Below are 18,591 nucleotides of genomic sequence, written 5' to 3'. Positions count from 1 at the left end.
TTGCCAACACTCCCATTTATCCATTAATGTCTCTCTTTCTGGTTTTGTTCCACACAGCTTTCTGCTGTTGGTAGTGTGTTTCCCCAAGCTATAGCTGGTAGAGGCAGTCCATTTGGCTCCCCTTGGAGAAGCAGTATTATCAGGCAGCCTGAGATTGACAGACAAGACTGTAGAGAAAACTTCAAGGTACAAAGGCAGGTTAGCCAAGGCAAAGCTCTAGGTACAAACCCCACCTCCTTTGCTGCAAACTTTGTGGAAATTACTGATAATTTTTATATATATTTTTCTTATCGCAGCAGAATGCTGTAAGCCCCAAGCACTCATATAATTGGTTACAATCTTCAAATCCACAAGATTTAAACATTTATTTTTAATCACCTTGTCTGCAATGAGGACTCACACCATGTAACTGTACTGCACAGACAGATGGGGGGGCTGAAGATGGGGACAGGCTTTTCAGTAGGGCTTGTTTATAGGACAAGGGGCAATGGTTTTAAACTAAAAGAGGGTCTATGTAGAGCAGACATAAGAGAGAAATTTTCTGTGAGGAGGATGACGAGACACTGGCACAGGCTGCCCAGAGAGGTGGAAAGGTTCCTTCCAACCCAAATTATTCCATAATTATATCATGAGGTTATGAACACTTAATATAAATTCAGAAAGCAGAGATCCATGCAGGGGACAGGAGACATTCAGCTCTTCTAAGTGTCACCTGCTTGTTGCCCAAGTATGAGCTGTTATGAGCATCACATTAGCAAACTGAGTCTCTTGTAGTTTTTCATTAAGAAAAACAAGTCCTTCCCATGAAAACCATCAAGGACTTAATAGTGGCCTTTCATTTGCTAGTGCACACAGCACAGATGACAATTCTGCTTCCCATATTTTGTTAGTGTTTGGCGATTCCTTGAAGCAGGTCTTCTTTGTAATCCAGTTCCTCACTCAAAGGCTTCAGCACTCCAATATCCGGTATTCTACATAATGAAGAGAAATTCTAATGCCTTTTTTGCAGTCACCAGTAGTTACTGTAAGGGAGCAACCCTTGCAACCAAAGAATTATGGCTCGTGTTGAGGTCAGCAAGCCCTGCACTTCACACCTACAGCTGCCCGAAAGGAGGCTGTAGCCAGGTGTGGGTCTGCCTCTTCTCCCGAGCAAGTAGGGACAGGATGGAAGTGCACAGTTTTAAATTGTGCCTGGAGAGGTTTTAGTTGGGCATTAGGAAGAGTTTCTTCACAGAAAGGGTGATTAGACCCTGGGTTGGACCACCCAGGGAGGTGGTGGAGTCACTGTCCCTGGAGGTGTTTGAGGAAAGGCTGGACACGCCCCACGGTGTAGTTGATGGGGTGGTGATCAAAGGCTGGGCTCAATGATCTGAGAAGTGTTTTCCAAGGCATTGATTCTGTGATTCTGTGACCTGTCCTCCTTTAAGCACACAGTTCTCTTTCAGATATCTGGAAAATATCCATTGAAGGCCACTCAAACATTAAGTTTTCTCAGTAGACTCCCCCCTTTTTTTTGAGTTGTGTCTTCTTGTCTTCAAGAAGTGTTTGGAGACATAAATTACAATTGCAGTAACTTCTAAGAATCTGCAAAGAGCTTTGTAAGTGCCAAACACAGGATCTTTCACAGCCCAAGGGGCCATTAGTTCTTATTACAAACTTTTTCCACAGTCTAGTAGTCCTGTCAGCTTTGCTGTTTTATGAGATCATTCCACTGAAACCCCAACCAAGATGCTGTAGGAGAAGGTCTATAAAAAGGATTCCAACAGAAACCAAACCATATTTTATTTCACTTCCCCTCCAGAGCAGGGCTCTGATCTCTAAATCATCAGTTGATACATCAAATTTTTGCTGTCTTGACATTTTCCTAGCCTAGGAAGCCTTTTCTCTCCCAGGAAGCAGAGAACATTTAAGTGAGCACAACTGGAACAACAAAGAGAAGCCAGAGATTACACCCTACAGAACTGGCTTTTGTGGCAAAGCCATGGAGCAATTTTCCTAGTGGCAGTGTAACCTCTGCTGGACCATGGAACTTCAGGAATATCTAGAGACCTGCAGAGGTTTTTCATGGAAGTGACTTGGACTGTTTTAAAGATCATAGGTAATCCTCCCCCACCAGTCTGCCCTGGTGAGGTCCCATCTGGGGTGCTGTGTCCTGTTCTGGGCTTCTGAGCTCAAAGAAGACAAGGAATTACTGAAGAAGGTCCAGCAGAGGGCTACAAGTAAGATTAGGAGATTGGAGCATCTCTTCAGAGGAACAGCTGAGGGAGCTGGGCTGGTTTAGCCTGGAGAAGAGACAGCTGAGAGGGGAGCTCATCAATGCTTACAGATATCTGAAGGGCTGGCATCAAGAGGATGCTGCCAGAATCTTATCAGTGGTGCCTGGTGACAGGACAAGGGACAATGGGCACAAACTGAAACACAGGAAGTTCCACCTGAACATGATGAGAAACTTCCTTCCTGTGCAGGTGACTGAGCAATGGAACATGTTGTCCAGAGTTGTCCACTGGAGATACTCAAGAACTGTCTGGATGCAATCCTGGGCAACCTGTTCTAGATAAACCTGCTTCAGCAGGGGGTTGGACTAGACAACCTGCAGAAGTTCCTTCTAGCACTAACCATTCTGTGATTTCATGATTTTGTGATTCTGTTATAAAAGGAATTGATTCAAAAGGAGAGCGACCTCAGGCAGGAATTTAACTAGCCACACAACTGGGTTAAACTAGGGAAGCACTGAGATCTGCAGCTAAGGGAGATGGTGCTATTTTATCCTTTATTTCAGCCAGTGCTAGCAAATACCAGGGTTTATGGCCAATACAGGAACTATGAACCTTTCATAGGAAAAAATTACTCTTATGTGTCCCATGCCCTTATCAGGTTTACTTTTTGTGTGTTTAAGTTTTTTGAACTTGTGGTGCTCTGGAAAAAGCCCCAGTTTTGGCAGTTCTGAAGACAAAAAATTTCATATCCCCAGATGTGCAGCTGCTCAGATATCAAGAGCCAATGGTAAGATTATTATGTAGTAGTTGTCCCTGGATAACCCCTGGAGATAGCCTGCTCATCTGTGGGAGCAGAAACAGACAGCAGATGCACAGAGAACAGGGAAAGAGAGCCAGAAAACTAAGGGTCATGGGACATGACAAAAACAGTGAGGAGCACTCAGAGGGCTGACAAAAATCTGGGAAGGAAGAGTCTCTGACAGATGCAAGGCACTGAAAAATAATAGACTGGTACAAGTTGTGGGCCCAAACTCATCACTGTGGGAGACTGTCCCAGAGTCTCTCCTTTCTGGGGCCAGCTGATAGATTTCTGGTCATTACTTCTGGGATTTTTGGTTTTCATCCCTGTCTTCGAGGCTTGAATATCCTCTCAAGGCTTGCATTCTTCTCCTACAGACTTTGGAGAAGTGTGAGACATTTGTTTGTTTTCTTTACCTGAAAATCTTTATCTCTCACACCCCTAAGCCAAAAATACCAAGGCTGTCCTGTCACCTTTTAGCATTTCAAATAGTCTTGTGTCCTGCTTTCATTCATACACACAAAACTTAGTTTCAGTCTAATTCTAAAGCAGCTATAGGTGCCAGCTGAGTATTTCCTTAACACCAGAGCAGTGATCTCATCTGGAAACATGGAGCTGTAATCACTGAAATGCTTTCAGTCATGACATGAAATCAGGATTGTGTTTGGTGAACAATGTGCTTGGAGCAGACAGTTTTTCAGATCAGCCTGGCTGGCTGTGGTGTTTACAGCATAATGGCTGCAGGACAAAAGGCACTTGCCTCAGGAATTGATCTTCAGCTGCAAGTAGGAAACTTTGGTACTGAATTAAACTTGTCTGTGATTTTCTTTGTCTAACATGCATTTCAGCTTTGCTGGTTTCCATCTTTTGTAAAAGCTGTATGATCACAGCTTGTGTACTGATTAGAAAATGCCTACAATTGCTGTTTCCTCTTCTTATCTGGGTGCATCATTCTCACCGATATCACAATCAATTCCCAGCTGTTATGGATAAATAACACTTCCCATCAAATATTATAAAGTCCACATCACTGTTTTCTAATCTAGCATATGGAAGAAAAAAAATGGTGATGTTTAATCTTTGGGCTTAAGCTTTGCTGTCATATGGTTGTGTAGCAGAAATGAAAGCATTGCAGCAGAGTGAGTTTGTGGCTTTATAACTTTTGTCATTTCTGGAAAAGAAATCCACACTTTTGGTCGACAGTCCTCTGTAGCATCCCCTAGGGCTTGACAAACACAGGAAATTGCAGGGCATACTGCTGTGGAAGAAGAATGTGCAGGGAAGGGAAGCTGCCTGCTGCAGGGAGGGCTCTGGCTCAGCTACTGCTCATGTCCCTGTCCCATGTAGGTTGTGCTGCCTAAACCCCTCTCTGTCCTTTAAAGGGAAAGGACAGTCCCTGAAAGTCCCTAAAGTCCCTAAAAAGGGAAACTAACCCAGTTCTTCCAGAAGCAATTGAGAAGCCTGAGTAAGCAGGTGGTATGCAGGGTTTCTCCATATCACTTGCATGTCTTGCCTTAGACTCCACAAGAGTGGAGACTAGAAATCAAACTGGTAAATATCTCTCCCCAAAACATTGGAAGATATTTAAATCAACCATCTCAGTCTACTTCTTCTGGATGGCTGGGCCCACAGATTGGTGGTGAATGGTGCTGCATCCAGCTGGGGATCAGTCACCAGTGGCTGGGGCCAGTCCTGTTCAATATTTTCATTGATGTCATGGATGAGGGTATTGAGTCTTTCATTAGTAAATTTGCAGATGACACAGCTGGGAGCATGTGTTGATCTGTTGGAAGGTAGGAGGGCTCTGCAGAGACCTGGAACAGTTGGATGGATGGGCAGAGTCCAACAAGATAAAGTTTAACAAATCCAAGTGTCAAGACCTGCATTTTGGCCACAATAACCCCCTGCAGCATTACAGACTGGGGACAGTGTGGCTGGACAGTGCCCAGGCAGAAATGGACCTCGGGGTGCTGATTGATGGCAGGCTGAACATGAGCCACCAGTGTGCCCAGGTGGCCAAGAAGGCCAATGGCCCCTGGGCTGGATCAGGAACAGTGTGGCCAGCAGGAGCAGGGAGCTCATTCTGCCCCTGTGCTCAGCACTGGTGAGGTCACACCTTGAGTGCTGTGTCCAGTTCTGTCCCCTCAGTTCGGGGAGGACATTGAGACACTTGAGCACATCCAGAGGAGGGAACAAGGCTGGTGAGGGGCTGGAACACAAACCCTGTGAGGAATGGCTGAGGGAGCTGGGGCTGTTCAGCCTGGAGAAAAGGAGACTCAGGGGTGATCTCATCACTCTCTACAATCTCCTGAAAGGTGGCTGTAGTCAGGTGGGGGTTGGTCTCTTTATCCAGGCACCAACAGAATGAGAGGACACAGGCTTAAGCTGTGCCCAGGGAAATATGGGTTGGATATTAGGAATGAGTTTTTTACAGAAAGAGTGGTAAAGTACTGGAATGGTCCGTCCAGGGAGGTGGTGGAGTCACCATCCCTGGATGTATTTAGAAAAGGTTGGATGTGGCACTCTGTGCCATGGTTCAGTAGAGGTGTTAAGGCATGAGTTGGACTTTATGACCTTGAAGGTCTCTTCCAACCTAGTCATTCTATGATTCTGTGTGATTCTGTGATGCCAGCTGCCTGTGTGCCTTTCACAGGCATCAGAACCACTGGCTTTGCCTGGCAGGGCTAGGAGAAGGATTTGGACAGAGCTGAAGTTGTGAAGCAGGTCACCAGCTAAAGGAATGCCTGTGGCACCTGGTGGGACTGGGTGGCCTTGGGGCCATGGCCCCCATCTGTGGCACAACTCTGCTTACAGCTCTGGCAGACCATAGAATCACAGAACTGTTTAGGCAGGAGAAGACCTCTCAGGTCTGCCCAGTCCTCCACTGAACAATGTCCCAGGAGTCACATCTCCATGTCCTTTAAACACCTCCAGGAATGATGATCCCACCACTTCTCTGGGCAGTGGCTTGACAATTCTTTCAGTGAAGAGATGTCTCCTGATATTCCATCTAAGATGATGAGCTCTAGGGTGGGTTGTGGGCAGCAAGGATTGTTTGCTGCTGAGAACACAGACGTGGCTCTGACAACACCCTTGGCCCTGAAATCACTGAGGTTAAAAAAGACCTTGGATTTGTACATCCTGCAACATCAGTCTGACATTGCAGATATAGACTGATAAGGCTCTGTTAAAAGAAGCCCTCAAATTTATCTGATGCCATCTTATTTATGCTGATGCCATCTTTATCCAATACATAGCATCTGCTGTACCAAAACTGTCTGGCTCTCAAGCTGTGCAGAAGAGCTGGCAGGAGATGTTTTGTCCCAGGCTGCACAGGGGGATGCCAAAGTGTCAATGGAAAGGCAGCAGCCTGACATATTGCTCTCCTCTCCTTTCACCTCCCATTGCACCCCTGCCTTCCATCTCCCACACCCATCTCCTGACCCCACAGTGACTTTCCTACTGAGAAGTCTCTGTTTAGCCTCACCATATCCTCAGTTTCATACTAAGCCCCCAAACTGTGTAATATCCCCCAGTTTATTTGCAGACAAAACTTCTCAGTCACATCAAAACTGTGGGTGTTGGCAGGTGACTTCTAGACTCACAAAATGAACTCTCAGGCCTGAAAAGAGAAAACCCATGAATTAGGAAGTTTAATAATTTTAAGGCAAGCTCTGTCATGACGTTTTCAAGTTCACTAAAACTTTAAAGGGTAAGTTGTATAACTCCTTTCTGAAACCAACTGTGTTGAGATGCAGCATTCCAAAGGTCTGCCACAACAGCTGCTGGCACAACTGATGTGTGTCTTTCTAGAGAATTCCCACAAATAATCCCTAACACCCTTGGATGAACTCAATCTGAAGTTTACACTCTCTAAAGCTAATTATATGTGATTGTATTTCTTTCAGCAAAAAAGTGATTTTTCTGGTTCTATTTTGTTTGCATTGGATGTGGAGCATCATCTGCTGTATCAGCCTTTTCTTCTTTTTGCTCATTTTGAGAGGCAAAAAATAGTTCAAAACAAAGTTTCTCAATAGCTTGCCCAGATTTAGTGCAGAAAACTCCTCCAGTGTTTAAAGATCTAGGTAACCCAGGAGTGAATTTACAGATTAATAATTACTTTTGAAGTTTTGTATACTGTGCACTACAAATGACATCAACACAATTCTTCATTTTGCTACTACTGCAGCTGTACTCTCCTAAGGGAAGGTTAGTCAGAGGTTTCATTTCTAATCCATTGTTTTGCTTTGATGTGCAGTACAGGGTAAATTGTTCCTTTTGAACTGCTTTGTATCTGTGGTGAATAATGATGAATAATTAATAAAGTCTTTCCAATGAACAGTGCTCAGTGAGATCAGACAGGGTGAGGAAAAGCCACTCCCTTCTACTCCCCTTTCCTTTCAGTAAAAGAAGGGAAAAGTTCTGAAAAGAAAGCAATGCCTTCCAGGCCAGCATGTTTAAAAATCTCAGAAATTAAGGTTTGAAAAGCAAAAGAAGTATTCTAAAGCTTAAAGCAAAGTTTTAGCAAAGGTTAAAGCAAAAATGACTGTCTAAAGCTGTTAGTCCTGTATTGAGGCAAACAGTGGTGCAGTGAGTACTGGCAGGGATGTGCAGGCAGGTCAAACTCTGAACTAAAGGTGTCCCAAAATGAAGAAAAAACCTTTTGGCTGAGATAGGAGGGTCTGGGTCCCACCTATGGGGCTGAGCTCCCCAAACCTCACCAGGGAGAGCCCCACTGTGGGCTACAGAGTGAATAGCAGCAAATAAAAAACCTGCAAATAAAACACACAGGAGTCAGTCCAGAAGAACTTGAAGGGTGATGGGGGAGGCAGAGGAGGCAAAGAAAGGCTCTCCCAGCTCTTGGACCCTCAGCTGCAGGAGGGCAGCCCCACACAGCAGAAATCCCAGGTGGGAGTCCTCTATGTTCTGTTCATAAACACTCCCTCATGCCCCCCTTGGCTGCCCCTTTGGCTGCCAGGTGCTGATTCCCTGAGCTTGATGCACCCATCTGCACATGCTCTCCTTCCCAGCTTCCACATGCAGACACCAGACCCTGCAGGGGACTCATCCAGAAATGGGCTTGCTTGGGCAACCAGCATCACATTTCTCTGCTCCTGTACCTCCCCCAGTGCTTCCCTAGGAATTAGGTAAGCAGGGTATTATCCAGGGAAAGTTTAAACCTCACCTCTCCCACTCAGCAGCCCTTACAGTGGGAGAGCTCAGCTCTGGAAGAGGAGGGGACAGGCAGGGGCTGCAGGACCCTCTTCAGCATCCTGTTTCAATCAGACCAGACTCATGCTGTGCATGAACAGTCGTGTTTTCTTTTCTTCTCCTTTGTGGCTACAGAGGTCACCTCTCCTCATGCAGTTGGCATGGTTTTAGGAGGACTCCAGGACCTGTGCATGTGGAAAAGTTTCTCTTTTTAAAAAATAAATTAAAAAGAAAAAGATGCTTTCAGAGGAGAGGGCTCATGCTACGTGACTAGACAGCCTTACATGAACCAGCTGCAAGTACTCCACGGCCCAGAAGCCACAGTTTAAAACTTCTTATGCAGAGCTGACCATAGGAAATACTCATGAAAAAGAAAAATATACCAGGACTTCCATGCTCCATTCATAGCCAGATGGCTCCAGTGCAGTGTGGCAATTTTAAGTCAGCAACAATGATCACAGAAAGTACAGACTGCCAATCCTTCTAAAGTGGTTTTTCTTGATGGCTGCCTGTGCAGAGACTCAGTATGCCTTTGGGGCATGAGGTACATCAACTCAATTTATAATATCTTACATAAAAATTGCAATTTAATGTTAGAACTGTCATTTTAATGAAGAAGCTGCTGGCTCAAAGCCAATATCCTAAATGGGATGATGACCACAATAACCAGGATTATGAATGGCACTACTTTTAAATGAGTATATAATCCTGACCAACTAATAGCCTTGTCACACAGTGCACTTGATAATACATATCTAGTTGTGGGTGCATAATTCACCCATCAAATAATGAGAATGACTTGATGTTTGTAAATCATAACAAGACATCTGGATTGAAATAAAAAATACAATTCACTAGTGAATGTTTACCCATTTGATGAGTATGCAATTCATTTGTCCTTCAGTCAGGTATTGTCTTGGCTTCCTTTCATAAGGAAAAAATATAAAACCCTCTCTAAAGGTGTAAGCACCAAACAGTGAGTATTCAGGTTCTCTACAGCAAAACATAGTGTGCTATGGTTTTCCTTCTCCTATCCTCTGAGTGCCAGCTCTGCACTTCAGGTCAGCTGCTCTGCAGTTGGGTCTCTGCTTCTGCTTCTGCAAAGCTATGGAACTGGGGAGACTGGCTGGGAAGATAAGTACCTGAATTTATTTTTAAATTAACTGTGAGTACTCAATTCTGTGACATCTGTTTGATCTATGCAAGGAGACACTTTAAAATGATAACTCACAGAATTCTCCCACTATTCCCATAATTGGTCTCTGTTTGTTTCTCCTTCAGGTATTGCCTAGCAGAAAACCATGGGCAATTTCAAAGGGCATGCCCTCCCTGGAAGCTTTTTTCTTCTTTTTGGCCTGTGGTGGTCAGTGAAATACCCACTGAAGTATGCCTGCAGAAAAAACAAGAATGCTTGCTACCTTGGCTCCAGGGCAGGGTTCCAGCGCCTGGAGTTTGTTGAGGGCATCATCAAAGCTGTCTTTGCCCTCATTGGTAAGTGAGGTGGACTCAGGGCAGGCTTCTAACACCTTTTGCTTTAAATTTTGTTTCCTGGTAAAATGGATCTCCCTGTGTTCTGCTCCTTTGCCTTTAATCACTGAGAAGTGGTGGGGATAGTGCTGTTGATTACACAGCTGTGGTCATAACAGGGTTTCCATCCACAGTGCTCTTCTGGAGCTTCTGTGGGTCTCTCACTCCTGACACATCTCAGTGCTCATGTCCTGTTCACTGCTCAGGGAGGGAGATAAGATATTTAGGCAAGGGGCTCTCATGTGTACACTGGGAGCACCAGACTGAAGGTGTTGCTTTTCTATTTTGAATTAATTTTCTATTTCGAATTCATTTTCTATTTTGAATTCAACCATCTCAGATGTTGGAAGCCTCCACTGATTTATTGACAAAGTATGTAAGTGATGCAGATGATTTTTTGATTAATCTCAGTCAAAAGTGAAAATATTCACACAAAAAGACTGAACTCCAGATCTTATTGCTGCAGGACTGTTGTGATGGGGTGTGGGGCAGCTGTTTGTCCTTCTGTTGTGTCCAGGCCTGGGTACAAACCCACTGGGATGGTTTTGAGAGCTGTGTAGCTGGCTGGAAGTGTTTAGCTCTTGTTTACATCCTGGCAGGCTGTATGGTAGGGACTTAGCTTTGGAGAATAAGTAAACTAAACAACAAGGGATCTGAGGACCTCAGCAACTGCAGCTCAGTTGGGAAAACATCTAAATTTTAAGCACTTATGCACTTCTAGATTCTATTTGTCTGCTCTTCTTTAGATGCCTGGAGTTGCCTCATTTCTAATCAAAGTGCAGGCTGTGACAGTCTTGTTCTTGCTTTTCCATCCTCTCTGCTAAGATCCATCAGCACTGAAGGGATGTTGTGTCTACAGTTTTGCATTAAAAAATGATAATAATCTAAATAATAGCATTCATTTTGAGGTGTGATTATGGACATCTTTCCTGCAAATGTCCCAGGCTGTGTCTAGAGGAAATTTGGCAGCTAAAACATTAATCTACTGGTTTTATTTTCACTTTGAAGCCACAAGCTATTATTTTAACATATAGAAATTCCAATTCAAATCAAAAGTATGGGAAAAAACTCTTGGCTTACTGACAGGCAGTAAAGGCATCAGGAGTAAAACCTGCATGTTAGGAAAACTGGAAATAAAGGTGGAACAACACTGCATTTGTTCTACAGCATATCTACTTATATAGCAGGATGCTGGCCCATGCCTTATAAACAAAATAACTCTGATGTTTTAAAAGCAGAATAACTTTTAAACCCTCACCAAACTTCATTGATCAAATAAAGCATTTAAAAGCAGTTTTTCCTTGCTGGAGTACCTCAGCTAGTTAGCAAGACACTAAGGGGCCAAGGTAAGGGAGAGAGTGGAAACTCCGTGTACGTTCCCATGGGACTTTTAATAACCCTGCACGTTGGAGGGGTTTCTTTCATGGCTTTAGAGGAAAAATCCTATTTGAATTATGAGTCTGAACTCTGTAATCCTGCACGTGGCAGGGCACTGAAATGGTAAATCTTTCCTTTGGGGACTTTAGTGTGTGTTATGTTTCATGTTGGTATCAGAAGACTACTACAATAGCAATTGTTTAAAAGAAGAAAAAGCAGCACAGAATAACTGTTTTCATTTTCACTGCTGGAAACTGCAAGACACAAATAGTTTCACCAGGAGTGCAGCTGAAGAATGATTTCCTCTGGCTCTCCACTCTCCAGTTTATGTGATGCTAAAACCTCAAACTTACTGGAATTATGCTGCATGTGGAAATATTGCTGCCTCTATTGTAAGGACTTGTCATCAGTTTATACCTTAAGCACCAGAACAAATGGTTTTCCTTCTTGTTTCATGCACAGGGATGGTGGCTGAGCAGTTTGTTCCTGATGGGCCTCATCTGAAGCTGTACAACTACGAGAAGAAGCACTGGGATCACCTGATGAACTGGCAGCATGCCACCATGTACCTCTTCTATGGCATCTCAGGGCTGGTGGACATCGTGGCACACGGGACCAACATGCTGCCAGTGGCCATGGACAGGATGATGCTTTCCTTAGCAGTCTTTATTGAAGGTCAGTGTAGCTCTCCCTGCAGGGATCAGCATGAATCCTGGGGATGGGTGTTGGGCATTGTCTGGGAATCTCAAATCAGACTCACAGAATCTGGGAGCTGGGTGTTTCACTCCCTGAAACACTTCAGAAAAGATCTCAAAGGATCAGTCTTGGCCCTCGTTACACTGCCCAGGTCATGATCCCACATTGTAGAGGTGTATCTTAGCTTTCCTACCTGGCTCAGGCAGCAACAGAAATGCTGTGAAAATAGCAGCAAAAGCCTGTTTTGGTAAGTGCTCAGTAGCTCAGGCATGTATTTGATGTAGGTACTGACATGGTACACAACCAGTTAGCTAAAGCCAGCCTGAGAGAAGGTGATACTGGCATAAGGAGAAATGCCAGAAATATTTCACTGCTTTCTAAAAGCAGATGCAGGGAAATTGCAAGGGAAGAAATGATCTTAAACTGATCACAATTTATTCCAGGTTTTCTCTTCTGCTACCATCTTCATGGGAGAGCCATGCTGGATGTCCATGTTCATCAGTTACTGCTATTTGCTGTCTTTGGAGCTGCTGCCTGCATATTTTTGGAAGTTTTTTTCCGTGGCAGTATTGTGCTAGAGATGCTCCGTACAAGCCTCTGCATATTACAGGGCAGCTGGTTCTGGCAAGTAGGTGACTTTTCTGTCTTTGTAATTTCTTCCTCACTGAAGTTAGTAATTTTAACCCTTTGCAGATTTTTCATAGGTTATATATATATGCCTTTTAAGCATAGACCTCAAAAGGTTATTTAAATTACAGAAAATAAGTTCCTTTAAAGAGATACAGAAAATAAAATCCCTTTAAAAGGTAAAATTATTTCTCATATCCATTTACAGAAGAAGAAGCAGTAGCCATTTTACTTCCAGTGCCTTTTATTTGAATCAATAAAGTAGCTGGAGTGTTTTTCTATGTTACAGAGCTCTCTGATCCCTGTAAATTTGGAACATCCTGTTCCAAATTTGCCAGCCAGATGGCAGTGATTTTAGGGCATGGAAATATATGCTGTTCTTTAGAAAGAGAGTGTCCACTGTCAGCTGCTGGAGCAGTGAGTAGATGCCCAGTGTAGTACTGGACAGGTGAGGCAAAGGCCTCATTGACATTGCCAAGTTCAAAAGACACTTAAATTACAGATTCTCATTAGGAGACTGGGTGGTGTAAAGCCTCCTGCTCTTCTAGTGCTCTGGGAGCTGAGCAGAAAAAAACAACAGCCGAAACTTTGATATTTCAGGGATGTGGCTCCCGAAAGGATTCTTCAAAATGTTGCTTCCATGCCCTCACTTGTGTGTCTATCCAATAACAGATATTTGACAGTGTTTCTTCTCTGCTGCCAGAACAAGAGAGAGATTTAAGGAGTAGCTGGGAGCTTGTAACAGAAATAGGGCCACTAGTGCTGATGTGTGTTCCATCCTATAGTGGAGAATTGAGGTCACTCCAAGGATTTTTCTTTCCGGCATGTCTAGACTGGCTTCCCTTTTTTCTGTGCTGGCCAGACACGATGAATAAAACTGTTTGCTGTTTCTTAGGAGAGCTGGACACTCAGCACCAAATCAAATATTCAAATGCTTGCTCTGGCATGAAGACAGACCTCAGAACTGGCTGTATTTTTCTATAAGTGAACTCAAGAACGTGGTGCTGCAACACTTGCTGTTTTATTTTCTTGTTTGCAAAGTTTCAGCTGGTGATTTAAGAAGCTTTACATAGGAGGAATAGATGCAACCATTTATTCATTGTTTTCTGCCTAGTCTAATTTTAGGAGAGATAGTTTCTTTAGCTCTAGAGACAATGTGGGTTTTGTTTCAAAATTGAAGTACTAAAATAGAAGAAATTTAAGTGGCTTTTTTCACACCCGCATCAGACTTCAACCATCTGTGTGACTGAAAACCACACACTGGCTGCAGCACAGGAAATTTGTAAAAGGTAAAGGGACTTCCTTTCTGCATCATCAACACCCTCATTCATCGAATTTTCTGCATGGAAATGCAAAATGCACTCCCCTCCTTCTTCCTCTCTTCCCAATTTCTAAATTCTCAGCTAAACTGCTGAGTGATGACTTTGAAGAGTATTAAGCAGCACAGAGGGTTTGTGTTTGTCATGCAAACCCTGCATAGCCACAGGATTAACTGTTTTCCAGCTTTTTGCACAAATAGGAATTTGATCTTTCCCAGCTCTGAATAAACAAATCAGCTACATATTTCACATGAACTTACAGTCTTGCATGAGGAAGCTCCATTTTTATGCCATTTCTGACCTTTCCCTTGGATGGCCCAGAAGAAGTAGACCTGTGGCTCACCTTTATTTGTTCATTGATTATTCACCTTCCCAGCCATGTAACACATTCCAGACACTGCTGGGAAGAAGGGAGGCAGTGCAAATGGCCAGGCAGGTTTCTGATCTATGATGTGATTTCAGATCAGAGCACACAGGGCTGAGCACCAGCTCCTCTCCTTACAGTGCACAATTGTGATTGTTGCAGGGCTGGGCTGTTGGGCAGGCTCCTTAATTTTCTGGGCAAGAGCAGTGGGTCTCTGGGACTGGCACTTTATCTGCAAAGGCATTTCTGCACAGAGCTGTTTAAAGTGAACCATCATATCTGAGATTGACTACAAAAACATTTTTAAGGGTAAACAGAAATAACAACACCATAAGAAAATTAAATGTCTGCCTTGCAATGTGTAGCATAAAACATGATATGGCATAGGATGCTCATCAAATGACATGTACCAAATCTCTTTTATTTTACTACAGATTGGCTTTGTGCTTTATCCTCCAAATGGGAGCCCAGAGTGGAATCAGACAGATCACACTAACATGATGTTCCTGACCATGTGCTATTGCTGGCATTATGCCTTTGCTTTTCTTATACTAGCAGTGAATTACACAATTGTCAGCTGGTAAGTTACTTGAAACACTAAAACTTTGGTGATTTTTCTGTATAGTCTAGTAGAGGTTTTATTTTAGAAAAGTTTCACTGACAAATGAAAAGGTTTCTATGAAGTAATTTATTGTCTTGCAAGGTAAAATAAAAATATTTATTAGTAATCAGTGAAAAGCACATGACATTGCTTCAGTAGAAAGGGAAAAAACCACATCCATAAATATAGCTCTGATAATATAATACTTCTCACATAAAATGAGCTCCAATAGTCTTCCACATTTGTAAGTCCATATAGAGTCAGAAGCAGGAGATTCTTTTTACCTGCAGAATCTTGTCTCCCACTGCTCATCTCTGCTAATTTTAAGTTATTGAGCAGGCTTCATGACTTCACTTTGAAGACTATTACACAGAATTCCTAGAAGTTTCCTGTGATCAAACCTGATTTCCTTTTCACTGATCATTTTCACCCTCTAATGTCTAGAGTTAACCTTTTTCCTTGCTGCTCAGTGCTAATTGTGACAAAATTCCGATTTTACCATGTTAAAAATGGTCAGATGAGCCTTTGAGACTATTGACAACTTTTTTGTTGTTGCTTCCAGGGCTGTCCGCTCAAAGGTTAAGCAGTCCCAGCCCATGGAAATGGGTTTACTGAAAACATCTGAACGAGATCATGAGTCAGAAGAAGAAATTTAGCATGAGAATGGCTTGACCAGTTTGCCCACTCCAACCATTAGGCTAATGATACCTCATTTCTACATTTTTTTTGCCATGTTATTAATTTTTTACTATGACTTGCTTTGCAAATATCAATCCCCTATGATGTCTACATCTACACAGTTATTTTATTTTTTGTGAAGGGTAAGTCTGATGTTCTGATGTTGATCCATGGTGATTGCACTAGTACCTTGTTTATCACATGCCTCACTGAAAATCAGACTAGTATTGGACAGACTTGGCATGGATGAGGTGGAACAATGAAGTCTGTATGTTTGCCTTATTAAAAGCTAAGAAAAATGTTTTTCAGCCACTGCTGGACATAAAGTTTCCATAATTAGAGTGTCTAAATGTGTGTGTTGGTTGCCCTGCAAGTGGCTGTGGATAAATAACTGTGCAGACCTGGAAAACAGTAAAACAAGATAAAGAACCCACAGTCTTGCAGCTGTCCTGTGTAAAAACTTTGTGTCCCTGGCTTTATGTCAAACAGAAAGAGCTCACTGTGAACCCACTGGGTGGTTCACTGAAGAGTGTGTAGAGTGTTCATCCCCAGAGACACCACCAAGCCTGGCAGGAGGACCAAAGATGTGCATGGTGATCAAAACCAGTGCAGTTGTTCATGCTTGTGCCTAGACAGTCCTGTCTCTTTGATATCCTTTGACTTTGCAAGGCAGTGGAAGTGACTCTGCCTCCCTTTGCTGCCTGGAACAATTTTTTTTTTTTTTTTTCCAGAAAGGCTGAGGAGTGTCCAGTCAGGCAGCACTTAACTGCAAAACCAGTTTCTTTCCCAAAGTTATTTCCTTTCCTTTGGTGGAATTTGGTGGTTTTCTGCAGGGTTCAGAGCAGACACATGACCCACCACCTGAGTTCAGGAGTGGGTAATTCTGCTCTGTGGGCAGGATGAGAAGGTTTTGCATCCCTCTCCCTGTATCACCCCTTCAGTCATCAGGCTGCACAGTGAGCTGTGGGAGGGCAGGTGTTGCCTTCTTAGTAGCTCCATACCCAGCTACCAACACCTGTGAAGGAATTAAAAAATAACACCAATTTTAACTGCATTTATTTTCTCCACGCAAACAGATCCAGTGAAAAGCACATGGCCAATGGCAGCAAACTGATTGCTTAAAAAAAATAGCTAATAAAACAGTTTGTACCTCAAAGGGATCCCAAGACCCAAAAAATCCTTACAGGCTTTTTCTAAAACTACTTTACCTTCAATGCAACATAAATATTTGCTTCACTTTTAAGATCTACCTTTTATCTCCCCTTTTTCAAGGAGCACCTTTCTTAGCTGCACATGCTGTTAATGCTGTATTTTAGTCTGTCAGTTTTGTCAGTGCCTTTCCAAAATCAGTGGTATTGTTTATTCTGAAGGAGATCATCAGAAACTTCTTTGCTTCTCACAAGCAGGAACAATGCAAATTTCTTCATTGCTGCTTTTCTTGATAAATACATTTAATACCATGAAAACATTAAGGTGCTGTATCTCTAAACTAAAGGGATGTCTAAGCAGGATGAAAAGCACAATAAACTGCCTGAGCTTTCCTATGTCTTCTTAGAAGACTTCAGTTGTTAATTTTAAAATTTATTTTAGATGTTTGCCAAGTATTGTGAAGTAGCACCTGTAACCAGGTGTCAGATTATCCAGATGAATCTTCCTTGGAAAGCAAGAGTAGTTGGCTCACATACATTTCTACATTTACAAATGTCAAAGAGGAAATTGCACATTGCTAGCCAAAGATCACTGCTTTTCCTAGCAATTGTTGGCCCTTTTTCAATGCCTTTCTCTGAAGGCTCTTGGAGATTTTGGAAAACTTCAGTAAAGCCTGTCTTGGGACATTCTTGTGAGATAGGTATTGCTGTGGTGTATTTTTAGCTCTGTCTCTCAGTTTTACAGTGGTCTTACTACAAACTCTGAAATAATTGTATTTACTCCACTCAGCAAATCTAAGCCTTGAGTTTGATTACTGTGGTTCCATTAAAATCAGATTTTCTGTAGAAAGAAGATCCGTGATTTCCCTGAGGAGTTTGCCTGTTAATTGCAGCATTTTACCTTAATTGTTGTCTCTAAATTGTGGGGATATTTTAAAAGGGCAGATTCTTTTTCCTGTTAGAATGGTTGGGCTACAAAGCTTCTGTAGCGCTGGGCAGAGAAAATGATGGTTGTACATGAAAGAGAACTTGGGGATTATCACAAAAGTCTGTCACAATAAACCAAAATCAGCTGGTGAGGCGAACCTCATGGGTGAGCTGTGCACAGGGAAGGTGCTTAGGAAAATCTCTTTTAGAAAAATATTCCCTGCTTTTACAGAAGCAAAAAGTGACAGTACTTGAAGTCACTGGCCAGAGAGTGGCTGCCTGACACTGTTCCTGCTGTGGGGAGGAGCCTGGGGACTCTGGCTCTGTCCTCAGCCACATCCAGCAGTGGCTGTAGAGCTGGGTCTTTTCTTTGGAGAAAATATGAGCAGGATTTGGCCTGCTGAGAGGTATCACCTGCACCTCCCTCTGTGAATCTTCTATAAATGATCACAGAATGAATCAGCCCAACACACATCTGCTGTTTTTGGTGCAACCATGCCTAACAAAGACACCTCTAAAGAAGCCCAGACTGGAGGCTGATGCAGTCTGTGACACAGAGCTGTAGGGCAGGCTTTGTGCAATACTCTTTTCTCACATCAGAAAAGGTGGCCTTGCATTATAAAGCTTGGAAAAATGCAAGGAAAAACAGATTCTGAAGTCTCAAAGAAAGAATAGTCTTTTGAATTTAATTTTTAATACTTACAGTACATGCAAAGTGAGTGTCATAGCAGGGGTTTGTGCCTGACAAATTTATGGTGCCACAAAGGAGAGAAACACTCTATTTCAGAGTGGGGTTTTGCTGCATGGAACACCTGACCCATTCTCCTGTATTCAAAAGAGATGCCCAGGAACAGTAGGGCACCTATTACAATGAAAAAGGTACAGCCTTCATCATTTCATAAGCAGCAGGTATTGCCTGAGTTGAATGAGGGGAAGGAGGTCTGACAAGTTTACAAACACCACTCAGAAAAAGGAAGCTGCTCTCAAGAAAATTTAAATTATTTTTAAATACTGGTGCCTTTGAGAAACTATATGGTAGTTTTTACTAGACAAAATACACTTGTAACTTTATTTAAATAAAATTGATTTATTCATGTAAAA

At 42.8% G+C, this 18,591-nt stretch overlaps 1 protein-coding gene across 3 annotated transcripts in view; it reads left to right on the top strand.

The window, feature by feature from the left end:
• Positions 1-18,591, top strand: part of TMEM45A (transmembrane protein 45A) — a 25,284-nt gene extending 6,693 nt beyond the window's left edge. For all 3 annotated transcript variants that reach the window (XM_056483846.1, XM_056483837.1, XM_056483828.1), the window contains 5 exons: positions 9,508-9,717; positions 11,593-11,805; positions 12,270-12,454; positions 14,571-14,716; positions 15,300-18,591. In XM_056483846.1, the coding sequence (XP_056339821.1) occupies positions 9,528-9,717; positions 11,593-11,805; positions 12,270-12,454; positions 14,571-14,716; positions 15,300-15,393 (828 nt within the window). In that variant the 5' untranslated portion in view covers positions 9,508-9,527 and the 3' untranslated portion in view covers positions 15,394-18,591. The remainder of the gene's footprint in view (positions 1-9,507; positions 9,718-11,592; positions 11,806-12,269; positions 12,455-14,570; positions 14,717-15,299) is intronic.

Source organism: Oenanthe melanoleuca, chromosome 1, assembly GCF_029582105.1.
Source record: "Oenanthe melanoleuca isolate GR-GAL-2019-014 chromosome 1, OMel1.0, whole genome shotgun sequence".
NCBI lineage: Eukaryota > Metazoa > Chordata > Aves > Passeriformes > Muscicapidae > Oenanthe > Oenanthe melanoleuca.
Note: the sequence above shows the minus strand (reverse complement) of the source record. Positions and strands in the feature narration are given on the sequence as shown.